The 18,853-nt window shown below is 59.1% G+C and overlaps 7 protein-coding genes across 7 annotated transcripts; 4 read left to right on the forward strand and 3 right to left on the reverse strand.

The window, feature by feature from the left end:
* Positions 1–2,472: 2,472 nt before the first annotated feature.
* On the reverse strand, positions 2,473–4,207 carry PLICBS_004758 (uncharacterized protein; the record flags this gene model as incomplete). Its single annotated transcript, XM_065600584.1, has 7 exons — positions 2,473–2,685; positions 2,748–2,834; positions 2,889–2,901; positions 2,965–3,011; positions 3,062–3,339; positions 3,562–3,872; positions 3,930–4,207. 7 exons carry the CDS (start codon positions 4,205–4,207, stop codon positions 2,473–2,475), a joined length of 1,227 nt encoding a protein of 408 aa, XP_065456656.1.
* A 2,181-nt stretch (positions 4,208–6,388) lies between these two features.
* PLICBS_004759 (uncharacterized protein) lies at positions 6,389–7,979 on the forward strand (the record flags this gene model as incomplete). The annotated part of the gene is made up of 2 exons (XM_018325864.2): positions 6,389–6,611; positions 6,679–7,979. 2 exons carry the CDS (start codon positions 6,389–6,391, stop codon positions 7,977–7,979), a joined length of 1,524 nt encoding a protein of 507 aa, XP_018175616.2.
* Positions 7,980–8,579: 600 nt separating this feature from the next.
* PLICBS_004760 (uncharacterized protein) lies at positions 8,580–9,211 on the forward strand (the record flags this gene model as incomplete). The annotated part of the gene is made up of 2 exons (XM_018325863.1): positions 8,580–8,619; positions 8,700–9,211. The coding sequence occupies 2 exons, from the start codon at positions 8,580–8,582 to the stop codon at positions 9,209–9,211; spliced, it is 552 nt and encodes a 183-aa protein (XP_018175615.1).
* A 72-nt stretch (positions 9,212–9,283) lies between these two features.
* On the reverse strand, positions 9,284–10,402 carry PLICBS_004761 (uncharacterized protein; the record flags this gene model as incomplete). Its single annotated transcript, XM_018325862.2, has 1 exon — positions 9,284–10,402. One exon carries the CDS (start codon positions 10,400–10,402, stop codon positions 9,284–9,286), a length of 1,119 nt encoding a protein of 372 aa, XP_018175614.2.
* Positions 10,403–11,815: 1,413 nt separating this feature from the next.
* PLICBS_004762 (transcriptional regulator swi6) lies at positions 11,816–14,360 on the forward strand (the record flags this gene model as incomplete). The annotated part of the gene is made up of 3 exons (XM_018325861.2): positions 11,816–11,938; positions 11,998–13,693; positions 13,747–14,360. 3 exons carry the CDS (start codon positions 11,816–11,818, stop codon positions 14,358–14,360), a joined length of 2,433 nt encoding a protein of 810 aa, XP_018175613.1.
* A 755-nt stretch (positions 14,361–15,115) lies between these two features.
* PLICBS_004763 (carboxypeptidase Y-deficient) lies at positions 15,116–17,219 on the reverse strand (the record flags this gene model as incomplete). Its single annotated transcript, XM_065600585.1, has 2 exons — positions 15,116–16,903; positions 16,947–17,219. 2 exons carry the CDS (start codon positions 17,217–17,219, stop codon positions 15,116–15,118), a joined length of 2,061 nt encoding a protein of 686 aa, XP_065456657.1.
* A 440-nt stretch (positions 17,220–17,659) lies between these two features.
* Positions 17,660–18,533, forward strand: PLICBS_004764 (bifunctional dehydrogenase and ferrochelatase; the record flags this gene model as incomplete). The annotated part of the gene is made up of 3 exons (XM_018325859.2): positions 17,660–17,755; positions 17,810–18,291; positions 18,338–18,533. The coding sequence occupies 3 exons, from the start codon at positions 17,660–17,662 to the stop codon at positions 18,531–18,533; spliced, it is 774 nt and encodes a 257-aa protein (XP_018175611.1).
* Between the last annotated feature and the right edge of the window lie 320 nt (positions 18,534–18,853).

The raw sequence follows: 18,853 nt of genomic DNA on the forward strand, positions 1-18,853 counted from the left end.
AGGCGGGTGCGGCTGGGCGGGCTGGCGCATGGCGGTGCAGTCAGCACGTAAAAGCCCGATTCGGACACGCGGGCCTGCCTGGCTGGCTGTTCGTTCGTTCGTATGTCAGCCGCCGTTTCGGCCGACGATTGCTACCGCATCGCGATCACACACGCGTATAGCCCATGTTGCAATGCCCATGGCCGCCCGTATGAGGATGAATGGTGGTGTGTAAGATTGCTAGACGACATGCCCATCTTTTCACCATGCAACGTGCGGGAATGCGGTGAGAGCCAAGAAGTTCAACCCCTGCGATGACCAAAAAAAACACCAGTTCATCACGCTTCAGCAATCAGCACATGTGCATCATCACCCATCATCCCAACTCATCCCGCGCTTGCTTGCTTGCTTCTCTCTGGCAGTGGCCCCCCATATTCCCGCGCTTGGTCGCTATACTCGTATAGAAACCAATTCGGGCAAGTCATCTTGCCGATCGCTCTCCGCCCGCTTCACTGACCCGCGCGACTCTTGCAGCCGCAACGACTGTGGCGCGACTTGGTTGCTGACGGCGCGCATGACGACGGGGCCTACCCTACCGCACTGGCGGCACACCCCCTAGCCGGCGACCTGGCCTGGGCGACGACGACAGGCCAAACAGACGCCGCGGGACGGGGGTTGCGCCAAGGGATCGATTGACGTTTTGATGGTGCTTGCCAGCTCCACGCGCGATTATCCACTGTCCGCAAGGTCGTTGACTCGCTGTGAGCTTGTTCCTCTTCTGCTCTTCTCTGCTCCGCTCGGGTATTTTATCCAGACTCATTACGTTCTCCGAGAAAGTGCGGCAAGTGTAGGGGCGAGACGGGTGCTGTATCGCCTTCTCGATCACCACCAGCTACAAGAGCCGGGGTCATCACCATTCGACTTCATTGTCCATGTATCTATCTAGTTAGTATCTACAACGTACGCTCCGACAGGTCGGTCGGGCCGAGCCCGGCAGAAACAAGAGACCCCCCCAAGCTCGAATAGACGCCGCTTAACGCACCGTACCGCACCAGCGCCAAGCGAGCGAGCCATGTGTGTGTCGGCCAACTCTGTCAATCTGCGCTCCAGGAATGGCCTGCAGGGGGACCATCCTGCATCGACCGTAAACTCGAAGCGTATACCGCCGAGAGACACACACTCCCGCGTCCTTCGCAGAGACGCCCCCCCTCGTCCTAGCCCCTGCCTGTGAGAGGAGTGGACAAGCCAAAGTTGCACCTAATTAAGGACCATACCCCGGAGTCCGGATCGCGTGGGGCCATTCCGAGCGTTTGCGCAGAGTCCTAAAGTGCACATGGACCAGGATTTGACGCACACCCGAATATGCTTCCCGCCTCTTCTCTCATCATCGTGGCTGCTCGGCTTGCACATGGCTGCTTTGACGTAACCGCCAGGGGTGGAGGGCAGAGGAGCAAGTCAGACCAGACCAGACCAACGAACCCCCAATACATATAGGGCCTGCTCGTCCGTCCTCGTCCCGACCGCTTTCTTCTTATCTGACCTTCTCTCCCCGTCTGTGCTGGCACTCCCATATGCATCGGTATCAGCCCGCCTCCCAGCGATAGCCATGGCCGCCTCGGCACTCGCGACGAGCCTCCTCACCGTCTGCCCCGTCGTCGGCGACCTCCCCACGCTCTTCGGCTCCGACAACACCACGACACACCCCACCCCCTCAAGGCGCCAGATGGCCCTCCTCAGAAGCGGCGTCCATCAACAACGGCGCCAGGACAGCTCTGGAAGCACTACTAGCAGCAGTAGTACCAGCAGCACCGGCAGCGGTGGGGTCAGTAGCTGTCGGCGCGGGAGCACCATGAGCGGCGACGGCGACAGCAGGAGAGAGTCGGTCGACTCCGCCGTCACGAGCTGTTGCGGCGCATCGTCGTGCACGGAATGCGATGCCAGCGCTGCGGTGCGGGAGATGGCCGTGTGCGTCGAGGATGCGGCCGAAGACGAAGACGACTCGGTACTGCTCCTGGCGCAGGGCAACGCGCTCATAGGTCAGTAGTCGTCCGATTGACCTGGGTTATGATTGCTGACTTTGCTCTAAAGGCACCGGTGTCGATGCCCCGGGTGACGGCTTCATGGTCTTCGACACCAGCATGAGGCAGATACAGACATGTATGCTGCAGCTCACGACATCCTTGTACACACATTGTTAACTCATGCCACAGGCGACTCTCCTCGCGATGCAGACAGCCGAACTCGAAGTAGACGCACAGAACAGTCAAGAACGATGCGGCCTGCCGACTCAAGATGATGTTTCACTGAAAAATGACTTGATGGGTTTGTCTGCTGATGGGCTCGAGGCAAGACGGTGTTCTCGGCGCACGGTGTTCGGGATATCAGGATATGGTTAGGTTTGTCTAATCCACGTGACACGTGGCACTGAAGGCCAGGCGTGCTCAATATTGATACCAAATCCGCGGTCCACGTCTGATACTGGCTTTCCGTTGATCACATGCTTGGAGAGCGCTCGTCTGCGGTTGGCTCGTCCTCTCCTTCTTCCGCGCTACCCATGTGGCAGCACCGTTCGCGTGCGACGGGGCCTTGAGTCTCTCCCTTGCCCCGAGATCCGGCACTCGACTTTTCCTCAGTGTTGTGAAGTTGGCTCAGGCCCTGGCGCTGCTTCTCCTTGGCTGCGTTAACTCGTCTGTTGTTTCCCTTTGCCTGGTGCCTCATTAGCCGTATTCTTCGCCTTCAACGAGTCTTACCTTCGCCTGAGCGCTTACCCGAAACTCCTTCCTCGGAGCGTTGACGATCCTGAGCTTCCAACCATCCCCTGCTGTGAGAATGGATTTGACGAGCTGCTTGGAGTGCTGCCTTCAGTCAGCCACGCGCGGTTCGCGAAGCAACACCCCTGGGATACTTACCCTGAGCACAAAACTGATTGCCTCTATGCGTTCCTGGAACGAAGGATAAGGCTCCTAAGCCCCGTCCGCCACGCACCAGGTCGGTAGCTGCGTCACTCCTTGCTGGGACACCACTGCTGCCTCCTGGTATCGTCAGCTCTGTTTCGTCGTTCATGACAGCTTCTGGCACGTACCACCACTCCCCATGCGAGCAGCTCAATGGTCTGGTCGCTCGGTACTTGGCCAAGAATCCTCTGTTGCTGTGCCTGCACTGACGGAAGTAACTTGTTGAGGTCACGGACACTTGGGCGAGGTTCCAAGCCCGGACAGGGCTCCTCTTCGCCGCTCTTGGAAAGCTTCTCAATAGCCTTTGCCTTGGATTCGCGATCAAGAGCGCTCTTCCACTCCAGTATATAACTCCAGTCCATTATAGCATCGAATACCTGCTTCACCACTTCCACCCAGCGGTCGTCTGAAGTTGGAAAAGTGCCGTCTTCGTGCCAGCTCGTCCTTTCCTGGGGCGGCTTGCAGTACAAGTTTTGAAGGGTCTCCATGGCTGTAGCTGCCTCCGACCTGCTTTGGAAATGTCCCTGCCATTGTCTTGTCTGTCGACGTTTGCCGGACTTGACTAGATCTGCTTCATATTTGTTTGCTGGCGCAACCTCCACGCGGGGTTTTAACACCCGGTGGCCACCTTCAGGATTCCAGAAGCGTTTCAGCTGCTCCTTGACCGTCAAATCCATCAGGCTGGAGATGGCAATTTGTTCCTTCGGCGTGTGCTCTTCGTCTGCTGGGCCGCCGAATAGGTCGCCCTCCTCCTCCGCGTTCATTGTTTGTGGCGTAGGCGGGTCATGCTGCTGTCGCGCTAGGCATTCATCCGTGCAGCGAGTTGACTTGTAGCACGAGTGGTCGGCCTCGTTGAGGAGGGGAAACAGCCTGAGCTGATCATCGAAAGTCGGATTTTCGACCTTTGGTATGTTCACTGGTGCCACTGCCTGATACTGACTGCTATGCGTTTGTCATCGTTAGAAAACCATCTCCAAAGAGAACTGGGGAACGTACGATGTGGTCGCGTAGCTTTGCGGGAAAGGCAGCATAGGGCCCGGCGCGTGCTGCTGGGAGAACTGCAGGCTCTGATCCAGATACCCCAGGTCGTAGTTCACCATGCAGGTATTCAGAAGGCCTCGAGGTCCGTGCTCCCCTTCATCGAGACCTCGTTGCTCCGCAAGAGCCTCATGAGAGGCGGTCGCGAATCCAAAACTGCCCCAGTCAGCCGAGTTGTATCGAAGTGTCGCAAAGTCATAATCGTCGCTTGTCTGGTCGCTCCGAGGGTCGTCCATGTCGAAAGTGAATGCAACAGAGGCCACGGAAAGTCACAAAGTATCGGGTCTTGCAGGATGCTCACAGGGTCGGTGTTGAAGGGAGAGTGCGGTTGAGAGCAACACCACGAGGGCAAACCAAACACGTGGAGGAGGGTGAAGAAGAGGATCTGGTTCGCTTGAATACGAGAGTGGGAGTAGGCAAACATAGCTGCCTGCGCTGTTCGCTGGTTGCCAAGTCCGCCAACCCAGGTCGGTTGCCCGGTCGCCTCGAGCCGTTCATGCCCCAGGCATTCATTCTGCGAACAAGTCCCTATTCGGGCTGGCGAAACGAGAGCGCTCAGGTAGGGTGCAGCTACCCGTCGCAGAGATGGTATGATTGCATGGCCAAGTCGACGACATAAAGAACCCATTAGTCCTCCAGTAACTGGTACGATTCAGTTTCAGCAGCGAGGTTGGCGTGGCCCGACGAATACAACCGTGGAGCCCAGAAGACATCTTGCATAGGACGGCACTGTAATCGATAAGGCAACCGTCGCACACATGCTGAGTCGCAAGACGGGTATGCAAACGGACATCGTGGGTCTGACTCTGTGTCCCCGCGGGCTTGCACCGTCTTTTCAGGTTGTCGAGCTACTGCCCCATGTAAGGCTTGCTCCGCACCACTCCGACTCTGCTGCCATACGAAGCGGGGTCCATAGCTGTAAATGCGTCTCATGTTGCATACAAAGGTCCTGTTGCAATTGCATCAGCAGCAACCGAGGGCTTCTCGGGTGTCGTAGAAAGAAGTCTTCCGACGAGAGCCGAGGTTTCGAACAGGAAGAAGCGGGTTTGGAATCTAGGCAGGGCTTGCGCGGAACTCAGTCCGTTGCCACCTTCAACCCCGGTAACCTGTGCGGGCATGGAATGTTCGACGAAGCAGAAGAGGCTGACGGGGCCTGCGGTGGCTTGAAGGCTGACCACCACTGCCAAGTCGTGGCCAGGGGCCGTGAGGCGTAGCCAGCCCGGGAGGCAGAGGCGCTGCGCCAGGACGGCCCGACAAGGCCAATGCCGCCTTGGCCAGAGATTGCCGGCCTCTGGATCGAGACGCACTCCCGTCCCCATGACAGATCAATGCTGACATGTGCAGCCTCTTTGTCGAAAAAAAAAAATCCTTCCCGGGAGTTGGCTCATCTCTGACGATACGAAGCAGATGAGCGTTGCACGAGAGGCCGTTGACGATACGTAAACAAGGCCGACTTCGGTTCCGCTAAACGACTGTGCATGGGGCTCGAAGGACCTCGGATCCGGTCCATGGAGAAGGTGCGGAGCCCGTGGACGAGTTCTGCGGCTGGCACAAACGCCACGCGGGGGCGACTGCATATTTAAGCTCTGGATCTAGCGATGGGGGTTACCCGAGGGCGGGCTGACTCGCGCGCGGGATGGCTTTGTGCCCCCTTCAAGGGCTCGTTTTGCTGTCTCAATCCGCATCGCCATGTCGTGGCCTGGGTTTTGGTTGCACAAAGGTCGCAGGCAGTGGTGAGGCGCCGGCTGAAGATGGATGATGGACGATGGACAACGCTTCGTCTGACGAGAGATTCGAATTGCGCCCGGCCCTCGAAGAAGCGAGGGGGCAATCAGGTGGTGGGTAAGGCACTAAACGAGATGCGGGGTGTTTCCCGCGAGCCCTGTAACCCGGGCAGGGGCAGGGGCAAAGCTGACCAGTCCCAGGCGTCGGCTGAGCCCTCGGTGGAATCGCCTCTCCATCGCCGGCAGTCCAGTCCACTTCGCGCCTGCCTTGCCTGAACGAGTGTGGAAGGACGGGTGGTCATCATTTGGAAAGATGGCACGGTCGCAGCCGCCGTTTCTGTGCTACTCGGTGAGTAATGCCTGGGACGGCGACCCGGGACACGGCCAACGGCGGGCAACCAGCCCTGCGCTGCGCTGCGCTGCCCGGGCGGACGGACGGGCTTTGGGTACAATCCTTTGCAGTATAAAGCAGGCACGCCGCCGCCCACCACCGACCTCGGATGGATCGCCCTCGGCGCATGCGCATGTCTTGGAATTTTCTGTCCCACACTCCTGTCGTGACGGGCTGACAAGGCTGCACGACGTCCTGGTCCTCGTTGAACTCGCGTCGAGACGGACAAGCTCGAGAGCAAACTCGCCGGCGCGACCAATCAACCAGCCCCGGAAGCCAGCCCACGGTGTCGCGCGCGCATCATGGCCGTCACGGAAGAAGTCGCTCGCGAGAAGGCGGGCAGCGCCTCGCTCAACGGCTCCCACGACAATGGACGCGACATCGCGGCCGCCGAGGGCCAGCAGTACCTGGACGACGAGGCCGTCCCTGTGTGCCCGCCCAACACGACGGAGCGCAAGCTGCTCACGCGCATCGACTTGCACGTCATGCCCTTCCTCTGTGTCATGTACCTCCTCGCGTTCCTCGGTATGTTATTGCGGACATGACATGGTTGCGTATTACGTGAACCAAGCAGCTGACGATGCCTCTCCAGATCGCGTCAACATCTCCAACGCCGACATCTTCGACCTTTCCAAGGACCTGAACCTCGGCACGGACGGCTACAAGTTCAACACGGCTCTGGTCATCTTTTTCGTTCCGTACTGCGTCTTCGAAATTCCGTCCAACATCCTCCTGAAAAAGTTCCGCCCCCATGTCTGGCTCTCCATCAACATGTTCCTCTTTGGCTTCACCACCATGATGCAGGGGCTTGTTCAAAGTTACAGCGGACTGTTGGCCACCCGCTTCTTCCTGGGTCTGTTTGAGACGGGCATGTTCCCCGGCGCCTTCTATCTCATTGGCATGTGGTACCGCCGTCACGAGGCCCAGAAGCGGTATTCGTTCTTTTTCAACAGCACCACCCTGGCCGGTGCCTTTGGTGGTCTGTTGGCTGCTGCCATTGGCAAGATGAGCGGACTGCGCGGCTACAGCGGCTGGCGCTGGATTTTCCTCATCGAGGGCGGCCTGACCGTGTTTGTCAGCTTCTTCTTCTTCTTCCTGTTGCCGGACTTCCCGGAGGACGTCAAGTGGCTCAGTAAAGACGAGAAGGACTTCGTTGCCGCCCGCCTCCGTCTCGACCAGGGTCAATCCGCCCGCGAGCGCAAGATCACGCTCAAAGATGTTGGCAACGTGTTCAAGGACTACAAGGTCATTGTTGGTGGCTTCATGTACCTGGGCCTGATCGTCCCTGCCTACGGCTATGCCTACTTCTCCCCATTCATCATCCAGGGCTATGGGTACACCAGAATTCAGACCCAGCTTCACAGCGTGCCGCCGTGGGCTGCGTCTTTTGGTTTCTCCATGCTCATCGCCTTCTTCTCCGACAGGATCAAGCATCGCTTCAGCTTTGCCGTCTTTGCCACCTGCGTGGCCATCACGGGCTTTTCCATCCTGATTGCTGTCGACAACAACCGGGACCTCCAATACGCGGCACTTTTCCTCATCGCCATGGGTGCCTACACCGCCATGCCCATTATTGTCTGTTGGTTCAACATGAACCTGGGTGGACATCACCGACGTGCCGTTGGCAGCGCGTGGCAGGTCGGCTTCGGAAACCTCGGTGGCATCATCGCCGTGTACATTTACCAGAAGAAGGATGGGCCCCGATTCGTCCGCGGACTGAGCGTGTCCCTCGGCTTCACTTGCCTCTCGATTGTGGCATGTTGCGTGTACGGCTTTGCCTGCTGGAAGGCCAACAAGGATCGCAATAAGAAGATCGGTGCCGAGCAGGAGCTCACGCGGGAGCAGAAGACGGAACTCGGTGACATGTCTCCGGACTACCGATATCTGCTGTAACGGCATTACGAATACCAATGTCATTGGGGCGCTGCTCATATTGGATAATAGTTTTACACCCGCCTGGGTGCGAAATGAAATGTATTTGATCATGCTCGTTACCTGTAATTTGAGGCAGCCCTGTCGTGAAGTTTCGCTGGGACGAAGCACTCACTCAATCTCTGTAGTAAGATAAAACCGGGGGCATGAAGCCTTACACCGACAGGTCGGCAACACAGAGACTTGATTTAATCCTACATATCTTGTAATTTGGCTCTGGCCATCAGAAGCGAGTCGCGTTGAAGAGGTTCAGTCGCCAAGGCCGCAAGCTGCAGGGTAAACAGTAATAAGCCCCGAAGGTCGGGGCCTGGAGGGGCGTAATGGTCGCCGTGCCCCACGCACATCAAGAAAGCCAACCCCGCCAAAGACCTCATCGGCGCGCCCTTCCAATTGGAGCTGCCCCACGCTTACGGCACACATCCACGCGGTTCGCCGAGCCTTCCAATTGCCACTACGTGCGAGGACTATAAGAAGCCTGAGCCCGCCGAATCGTGTCAATTTGCTTCGAGTACCGATTCTATACACAGTCGTCGCGCGCATATACCCAGATTCTAGCACGCAATGGCCCCCGAAGCGACTGTCCGACACGCCCGGCGGGAGGGTATGTCTGCCCCGCAGCCAGAGGAGTCGCGGACTTGAGGTTCCTCTGACGGACGACTCGCTGCTAACCGCCAAGCGCAGATGCCCCTGTGATCCTGGAGCTCATCCAGGCGCTGGCCGATTACGAGAAGGAGCCCGACGCCGTCGAGGCGACCGTCGAGTCCATCCAGGAGACCATTGCCTTCGCGCCCTCGGGAGAGAGCTCCGACACCGCGACCGTCCCGCACACCGAACCTACCTCGCCGTCACGGCCCGCGCGCTGCCTGCTCCTCTTCTCGCCCGAGGGCAAGGCCGTCGGCATGGCGCTGTACTTTTACAACTACAGCACTTGGCGGTCGCGGCCGGGCATCTACCTCGAGGACCTCTTCGTCCAGCCGTCCGAGCGGGGCCGCGGCTACGGCAAGCGGTTGTTGGTCGAGCTGGCCAAGCAGGTTGTTGCCATGAAGGGTGCGCGCCTGGAGTGGGTGGTGCTCAAGTGGAACGAGCCGAGCATCAAGTTCTATGAGAGCATCGGAGCCAAGGCGCTCGACGAGTGGGTCGGCATGCGGGTGGACGGACCCAACCTGGAGAAGCTGGCGCATCTTTTGGATTAGGACCGCACTCCTCAGAGGAGCCGCATAGACGGACGGGAGACGGCAGTATAGACTCGAAGAATAGAGACGACCTCATGAGGCAGAACTCTTGCCGACCTTGCGACCTTGCTTGTCCACGCCCTCAAAGATCTCGAGTTGTGACGCCGTTGGACTGGGAATCTTGGGCTGGACCGAGCCCCATCTGAAAGAGTAACGTAGAGTCTTGGGATCTTGGCTCATGGTCGGAGTAAGCTGCCAGGTCCTGTTGTAGGCTCTCCTGAACCACCTCGCTGACACGGTCGGCTTGCGCTCCTTGCCGCCGTACGGGCCGGGGTCACTGCCGCCTGACCGGACCCTCTGCGACATGGAGTTTTGCCTCTCTACCGTAGCGGCAGGCTGTGTAGCCCAGGGCTTCCAGTCAAACGACCCTGACGTGCTCTCCGGCGCGGCAAGAGGCTTCGCTGTCGACCGTCTCGCAGGGACTGCCCATTCGGCCTCGTCCTGGGCTCCGTTGCTCAGCCGCTCCAGCAAGTCCCACTCGCCTTTGCCAACGGGTGGCATGATCTTTTCCGCGCTTCGCCTCCACCAGTGTGCTTGTTTTGTTCGTACGAGGCTCTCCGCCGGGGGCTTGCCCCAGATATTGGTGGTGGGGACGAACTGATTTGGATCGGTGCTCTTGATGGCGGAGCCGGGCCAGCTTGTCGAGCCCTTGGTCTCCTTTTGCTGGTGCTTTTGCGACTGCAAGATTTGCAACAGCTTCTTCTGGTCCCATTTCTGGAAGAAGGCGTTTTTCTGTTTCTTGGGCCGCTGCGCGTCGGCTGTGCCCGTAGAGGTTGAGCTCTGCTTTGCGCTGGGCTGATCCAGGAGCGCTTCTAGGTCCTGCGAGTTGCTCGGACCTTGAGGCTTGACGAACTGAGCCATGAGCTCCCGTCTGCGGCGCCCGGACCGTGCGAAGCCTTTCGATATGAGGCCAGCCATTGCGGTGCCGTCCCCGCTGTTGGCGGCTCTCAGCGTCCGCAGGGCGGACGAGGCCCTGGAGAGATGGGCCTTTGCTCGCGGGTCATATCTTCGGTTTCGATGGAAGCGATCTCGTATGCTGGAGGATATGGTGGCCCGGAAGGCTGGTGGGAGGTATGAGACCTCGCGGAGGATGTGGCGGTAGAGATGGAGGGGCGGCAGAAACGAGGGGATCGAATATGAAGGCGCCGGCATGGTGACGAGGTGATGGCGATGCTATCGCCAGCTCATGATGAATGGGCTGCTGCTTGGGTCTGTCGCGGAGTGGAAGCGGGTGGCGGTCCAACCTCGGAAGGCACAATACCTGTGGCTCCTGTGTTACCCGCGACAGCCTTCGTGGGCCCAACTCACGGCAGAATAGAGCGGAGTTTCCGGACCCTGCACGGGTCCACGGGTAGCTTTAAAGGACCGGTCCGGCATAAGCTATGCATGTGCACCATGTTCTGGAACCACGGCTTGCGTGCATTGCCCTGACATAGGTGCTGTCTGATAGTCGCTGCATTGCACGTTGCTACGATTGTGTCAATGGCCGCCGGCCTGCGGACGCAAACAGCTCGTTCTGTGACTTCAAACTTGCCCAGGTGTTGGGGGACACTGTGCGTACTCACTCACCTGTGATCAGGCCAATTGCCAAGGTGGTGACACAGCGCTGCCCGGCGGAAGCCCCACTGGGCACGGGCGGGCTGCCTGCTGGCAACCTGCGACCCACTGATGAACCACGGGCGCCCAGCCACCCCTCGCATCCACCCAGATTCCCAAAAGCGTCGCGGTCGCGCGTCCTCGACACGCCCTGACACGAGGCAACCACGAAACCGACACGTCTCGATTAATTGATTTCTCGCCCAGACACCCATTCCACCACGCGCTGCACGGCTTTTCAGGACCTGTCGCATCCCGCCGCAACACCCGCAACGTCCCGCACGGCCTGTGCATGTCTGGTTAAATGACATACGTTTGCGTGTTTGCGCTGCAGCTCGCCCCGAAGCCCCACGCCGGCCCATCCATCCATTGACTGATCCTGCCGACGCTCGCACACGCTGCGACACGACATCATCATCATCAGCTTCACCGTTATTGCCCAGCACCTGGTCACGGCCGCAAAAGACGTGGCCCGCCTGCACGCACTCAAAAGCCAAAGCCAAAAGCCAATTGCGCGTAAGCCCGCGGCTCGTGCTCCCACGCCCGCTCTGCCGGCCGTGGAGTGGAGGCGTCCTTGACTGGCCTCCCCTCCCCTCGCTTGTCGAAAAGAGGCACGCTTATTACAAGCCCACCCTCGCTACTTCGTACCTCCGCCGCCCGCGCTTCCCTCGCTTGCCTGCACTGCAGCTGAGCCTCGACCACACTCCGCCAGCGCACCGCCAGCGACGACCAGGACGACGTCTGCCACGAGCAACCGCAGCTCAACTTTGCGCTGCGTCGAGCACGCGCATGCGGCATCATTTGCACTGACTGCCCAGTTCACGCAAGGACCATCGCGCGTCGTGCACGCTTGCAGGCCCGCGCCGCCAGGGTCCTCCCACGGCAACGTCGAGTATTCGCAAGCGCCCATCCCTTGACGCACCCTCAACCAAATCACCCTCCCGCCGTGCACGACAGGCTCAACCCACAATGCCTTCGGCGTCGCAGCCAGCACCGCAATCTTTTACCATGAGCCAACAGTCGCAACCGAGGCATTCTGCCTCGTTCCACCAAGGCTACAATGGCCCGGCGGAAGCGCCGCAAATCTACTCTGTATGCCTTCCCCAGCGACAAACCGTGGCGACAACAAGCTAACTGTTTGTTTTCCGCAGGCCTCGTACTCGGGCGTCGACGTCTACGAAATGGAAGTCAACAATGTCGCCGTCATGCGAAGACGCCACGATTCCTGGCTCAACGCCACCCAGATCCTCAAGGTCGCCGGCGTCGACAAGGGCAAGCGCACCAAGATTCTCGAAAAGGAGATTCAGACCGGCGAGCATGAAAAGGTCCAGGGCGGCTACGGCAAGTACCAAGGCACTTGGATCAAATTCGAGCGTGGTGTCGAAGTTTGCCGCCAATATGGCGTCGAGGAGATGCTACGGCCGCTGTTGACGTACGACATGGGCCAAGACGGTGGTGTTGCTGGCAGGGGAGACTTTAACACGCCCACCAAGGAGCAGGCCATGGCCGCGCAGAGGAAGCGCCTCTACAACTCCAGTGTCGATGGCAGGCCCAATGGCCTTTCAGGCACCTTTTTCAAGAACATCTCCAGCACCGCGAGCCACGCTGTCGCCGCTATCAGCAAGGCACGATTTGACTCGCCCGGTCCCAGGAGTCGCAACGGGCCGACCCGAGCACCCAGCTTCAGCCGACAACCCTCTATGCAGAATGGGGATGACTTCCCCGGCAACTCCCAGCAGAGCTACGCCTCCGACTATGGGCAGGGGGTGGACTCGGCCTATTCGACCCAGCAGCAGCAGAACGATAACAGTGCAGCACCCGAAAACGAGCCGCCGCGGAAGCGACAGCGAGTCACGATGACCCCGGCCGATATGTTTGGAGGGGGAGGGTATGGCCAGAACATGGAAGTGTACGCCACGACGTTTCCCGGCTCGCCCACAGAACCCAACGAATCCTTCATGTACACTCAAAGCGCCGTGCACGACCGGACTCCTGCCGAAGAGGGCAACGGATCCCTCCCTCCTCTTCCCTACGAGATGTCCCCCGATATCGAGACGAAGCGCAGCATGCTCATGGGTCTCTTCATGGACTCATCGGCGTCTGACACCTCCAAGCATGACAATCTGCAGACCTTTACGCCGCACGAACTCGATATGCCCATCGATCCCCAAAGCCACACCGCGCTCCACTGGGCGGCAACCCTTGCGCGCATGCCTCTTCTGCGTGCGCTCATCGCCGCAGGCGCGTCTCCGTATCGTGTCAATGCTTCCGGGGAAACAGCACTCATGCGCGCTTGCCTCGTCACAAACTCCATGGACCACGGTTCGTTTCCAGATTTGCTTGAAGTTCTGGGCAGCACTATCGAGGCCCGCGACCACAAGGGACGAACCGTGCTCCATCACATTGCCGTTACCAGCGCAGTCAAGGGACGAAACGCGGCGAGTCGCTACTACCTCGAGAGCCTTCTCGAGTGGGTTGTCCGACAGGGCAGTGTCCCTAGCAGCCAGAACCCGCAACCGAACGGCAACCTGCCGAGCAGCTCGCAGTCCGCGGCGCCGAAAATGGGCATCGCGCGCTTCATGACCGAAATCGTCAACGCGCAGGACAGCTCGGGTGACACGGCACTGAACATTGCCGCCAGGATCGGCAACCGGAGCATCATCTCACAACTGCTAGAGGTTGGCGCCGACCCTAACATTGCGAACCGCGTTGGCCTGCGGCCACTTGACTTTGGCATTGGCGGCGACAACACGGAAGAGCAGGCAAACGGTGAGGGGGCGGTTGAGAAGAACGGTGCCCCTGGCTCTAGCCAGCGGACCCGAGAGAGCAGCGACGAAATCATTGCCTGTAAGGCAGCCCGCTCAGACAAGCCTGCGAGACCGAAGCTGACCAAAGCATAGCAATCACACATTTGCTTAATGAGACAGGTGCCACTTTCCAGCAAGAAATGAAGTCAAAACAAGCGTCCCTAGATGCCCTGCATGCTACCCTTCGAACGACCTCGACCCAGCTAGGCGAGGCGCGACGCAACATCGAGCATTTGACTGCCACGTTGAAGAAGCAACAGCTTGCCCGCCAAAAGGTTTCGAATCTCGCCCACGCGCGCGAGGATGAGCAGATACGGCTCATGAACGAGCAGTCTCAGTCGTCACAGCCGAACCCTTCGTCATCCTGGGAGACGGAGCTGTCGGCCATGCTCGAAGCTGCAGACGAGTCTGCCGCAGGCGGAGGCGTCGAGGGCATGCTACCGTCGGCGAACGTCCTTCGGGCACGAATCCGCGCCATCGAGGGCCGGCGAGACTTTACACGCAAGATGGTGCAGGCTCTCAAGCTCCGCAGTCGGGACGTTGAGATCAAGTACCGCCGCGTCGTGGCGCTCTGCACAGGCGTGCAAGAAGCCGATGTGGATGCAGTAGTCGACAACCTGCTCAAGGCCGTCGAGAGCGAGCGGGAAGAGCTCGACATTGGGCGTGTGAGGAGGTTCCTTGGCGGCGTCGAGGGCGTGGTCCACTAGGAGTGTGACTGCACCCGCCGTCTTGGAACGAGCCTCTCGTCCCCAATGTACTCATAATGTCTATACCTCCTTGTTTTGTGTTTTTCTTGGGGGCGAAAATGTGTTAGGATAGGAGAGAGGCTAAGCGCCCGGTACGATAACGTGTTCTGTTTGGGCTGCGCCATTTGGGTTCGATTGCATGGCTTCTGTTTTTTTTTCTTATCATGCTTCCTTCTCTGCTTTCCGGCCGCCAAATGCTGTCGGGAGACTGGGGGAATTGGCGTAACGGGGGAAAGCTCGCATTGGTTTTAACGCACGCACGCATGTCGGCGCCGTGGAGGAGATATCACGGGACGCTTTCGGTCGGACTTGTATTTCGCAGTCGTCCACAACGCACAAAGGGGAAGGGAAACCTTAGTCGTGCTGAACAATGTCAAAAAGATACTGTATCCTCGAGAGTGCGCATGGTTTTGTGAAAAAACGTTGCATGATGCTATATGGTACGTAATCTGAGTAGGCGGTATAGTACAACCCTGTCTGATACCTAAGGGTGCTAAAAAAGAGCCCTTCTTGCACCAAGAGACCGCTGCATCGCCGTTATGAATCGACGCACGCCTGCCCGTGTAATACAACGATGTAGATGTAGATGGGGAGCCCTCCGCCCAACGCCGCGCAATGCATATAATACGATGTCATCTCCCGTAGCCACATGGACGAACGCAAAACTCGTCAGTGCCCGCGATGGAAGAAAGGAGGACAAAAACAAACGCCTACGCCTACGCCGGCGTGCCGTCACGGTAGACGCCCTCCCAGCGCTCCTCCACGCTGCCGACCTTCTTCTTCAGCTCGCCAATCTCGCCGTCGAGCTCCTCCGCGTTCCTCGACAGCGCGCTCACTTCCTCGAAGCGGCGCGAGCGCGTCGCCAGGCGGAGCATGTCGTCGACCATGAACTTTTGCTCCTCGAGCACGGCGAGCCGCTCCCGCAGCTCCTTCTCCTCCGTCTCGAGCTGGCTGACCATGGTGCTCGTCTCGCTGGGGGCCTGCGAGGCCGTCTCCGAGTCTGCGAGCTCCGTGTGGCGCAGGCTGGATGTGGACTGCGTCGGCGTGGAGAGGTAGCGCGACGAGGTGGACGGCGTGGAGCGGTGGCGGAGGAGGCTGGGTAAGCTCTTGAGCGGGAGCATGTTGGTGTGCAGGAAGCTGCTGGAGTATCGGTATACGGCCTCTTGCAGCCGCTTCTGTGTCGGGCTGTCTGTCGGCAAGTTTCGCATCCGCTTCGCTGCCGTGCCGTACTTGCCGAAACTGTCTATCAGCCGCTTTCGTATTTTGCTTGCCTCCTGGATCTGTGCGTGCGTTGGCGGCGGTTTTGACAGGTCAATCTCCCCGTTGCTCAGCTTCTCTGGCTGCAATGCCATGAGCACTCGGTGAAATGACGGCAGCAGTTGGCGTATACCGCGCTCAAATTGGCGTAAGGTCTCGTACGCCCTCTGATCTGGGGGTTTATGTTGAAGGGATGCAGTAAAGTCGCGGCTCGAGAATATGGTGTGGTTGCACTCTCTGCACATCCTGATGCTCAAGTGCATTAAATCTGTCCCGTTGGCCTGTGCCTTTTCTTCCGAAGCCTTCTTCGCTTTTATGTTGTCAGTATCCGCGAGGGCTGAGTGGTGATAGGGGAGCATACATCCGGCGACATTGAGGCCAACTTCCAAGGAACAACCCGTCTGTGGGTCAGCGCAAACCACGCGACCGCATATCCGGCAGTGATGCCGCCTGAAGGTCCAGGACCCAAATTCTTGCTGGCAAAATGGGCATTTGGGCACCGTCTCGTCCACCTCCCATGTGACAACTGACTGCTCCAGCAGCTTGCGGGTATCTTTCTGACCCATAAATGACGATACCGGGGCCAGGAGCGAGCCGTTTGACGCCGTCATATTCTCGGGAGGATCCGCCAGGAGGCGCGTCAACTTGGTCAGCCGCTTCTCCAGCCGTGATACCTCCAAATTCTGCCGCTCGACCTTCTTCCGCCGTATGTCCGCAAAGGTGTTCATGTGGTCGACGGATACCCCGACATGGTCGTTGTAGCCCTCTCTCGACTTGTAGCACGTCTCGCAGACTCTAGCCCAGAAGCCTCGGACCGGTTCGTGGTTTGCGCTCCTGCTCAGCTTCATCTGATACATGGTGTGCTCCTCGCAAAACAACCGCCCGCAGTTTCTGCAGTTGATGCTTCCGTTTATGGGCCCGAGGCCCTTGCCGCATGTAGGGTCCGTGCAGACATCGTATGCCGTTGACCGCTGCCAGTGATTTCGCGTTATGAGTTCGTCGGGGTCGACCGGCCCATCGTGGTTGATCTTGCCAGCCGAGACCGGCGCATGAACGTGGTTCGACTCGTTGGATTCGAACACTTCGAGGCCACGAATCTTCTGGTTGATCAGGGACAGGGGCTGGAATCGCTTCGCTTTCAGGACTTGCTTGTCGAACCACGTCTTGACTTCGTCCTGCTCCTCCACGGGCAGCTCTTGATGGTTGTCGTCGATGTGCCGATTCAGTTGCAGCAGTGTCACCTGGCCCTGTTAAATCGCCGCAGATACAGGAAGAGCATACGAGACCTACCATTTCCTCGTTGCATATCGGGCAAAACAGTGTCGAGGCGTCGGCCGCGTTGCCCTTGGACTGCGCCCCAACGCTGATGCTTGAGCCAATGTCCTGGCTAAAGTCGGGGAGACTCCCGCTGGCGTCTGGCGACAACGACGGCGACCCGATAGAGACCGTGCTTTCCGACGGGGCGAGGGGGCTGCTGGAGCGAGGAATTGTCGGCGGCGTCGGCGGCGCAAGCCCTTTGCCGCTGCCCAGGATGCGACCGCCGCCCAGCTTCCGGCCAGACATGGCGGCGGGCGACACGACGAGCGAGGTGTGGCCGGGTCACAGCAGCTCGGAGGGAGCAGATGACCGCGGCTTGCCGGACCGTGCCTCGACTGCTTGGTGCAGCATGCTACGACAACGAATGTGGAAGCTGTGAAGACACAGACGGCGGCTGGCTGGCAGGTGACGAACGCTGGATGCGAGGGCGTGCCAGCGACCGTGTCAGCCGCCTGACGTGGTTCCCCGCCATTGTTAGCGAGGCACGGCACGTCCTTGCGAAGCGCGGTGGCGGACTTGGGTACCCCGCTATGTGAAGCTCTGCCGCTGCCGCCCTCAGCGCCTTATCGCATCTTATCGCCCTGACAGTCCTCAGGCTCCTTCATTAGCGCCGACCAGCTGCCTCTAGCTTCGTGCCACTGCCGACAATCGGATCCTGTTTCTGCACCTGCACACAGCGCCCAGGAATGGCAAAGACGTTCCCCGAAGTGCAGCCCGGCGGCAGCTTGATCCTTGCATGGCAAGTCAAGGACAAGAAGGTCCTTGTGGTCGGCGGAGGTGAAGTACGAGAAACCCACGGCTGCCGCAGCACGGTCGCCGGACACTAACACGCCCAGGTCGCTGCCGGACGAATCCTCAACTGCCTCAATGCCGATGCCAACGTCACCGTCGTCTGCCCGGCGTCGGGCCTGAACGAAGAGGTCGCCTTCCGAGTGTCGCAGAAACAGATTACACACGTCGATCGAGTGTTTGAGCCGTCAGACCTCGATGGGGCAGACATGGTGCTGGTGGCCATTGACGACCCGGCGGCGTCGACCACCATCTGGAAACTCTGCAAGGAGAAGAAGGTGCCAGCGAACATTGCCGACGTGCCGCCCGAGTGCGACTTTTACTTTGGGAGCGTACACCGAGACGGTCCGCTGCAGATTATGGTCAGCACGAACGGCAAGGGGCCGCGGCTGGCGGCGTCCCTCCGGCGGTTCATCGCCGCGCAACTGCCCAAGAACTGCGGCAACGCAATCGAGGCCATCGGCGAGCTGAGAACGAAGCTACGCAAGGTTGCTCCGAACCCTGAGGACGGACCGAAGCGGATGCGATGGTCAGTATCACGGCTTGCCCTGCGAGGATCCGCTAACACAGTGCAGGATGTCCAAGGTCAGCGATTCGTACAAGTGGGAGGACATGTGCAATCTCACCGAGGAAGACATGGAAAACCTCTTGCTCTTCTACCCGGCCAACAAGGTGCCGGCCATCGACGTCTTGTTTGCGCTGCGGGGCGGCACCGACGTCAAGAAGCTTGACGTGTTTGACGGATCGTTTGGATTTAGCATTGGGATCTGAGGGGAGCATTGTGCGGCGTTGGACGATGTCTTTGCATCCTTGGTATACTATTGACTCGAGACTGTCTGTTTCCGAGTTGTGTGTTTCGTCTGTGTACATCAGCAGGAGTCTTGTGTGTATGGGAACAGTACATGGACAGATTTGTAGGAAATGCCCCCAAGACTGGATTAATAACAAGAGAATTCATGTCTACTTGTACTTCCGTTCAAGCAAGCGAGCTTGCTGGTCGTGCCCTCAATGTAATGCGCCGAGGTCGTTGATGCGCACGATCAATGATTAGTCATCAGGATTGGTGCTGAATCCTGAGAGACGAACCGGAA

Source organism: Purpureocillium lilacinum (assembly GCF_023168085.1).
Source record: "Purpureocillium lilacinum CBS 284.36 DNA, scaffold_3, whole genome shotgun sequence".
Classification (NCBI taxonomy): domain Eukaryota; kingdom Fungi; phylum Ascomycota; class Sordariomycetes; order Hypocreales; family Ophiocordycipitaceae; genus Purpureocillium; species Purpureocillium lilacinum.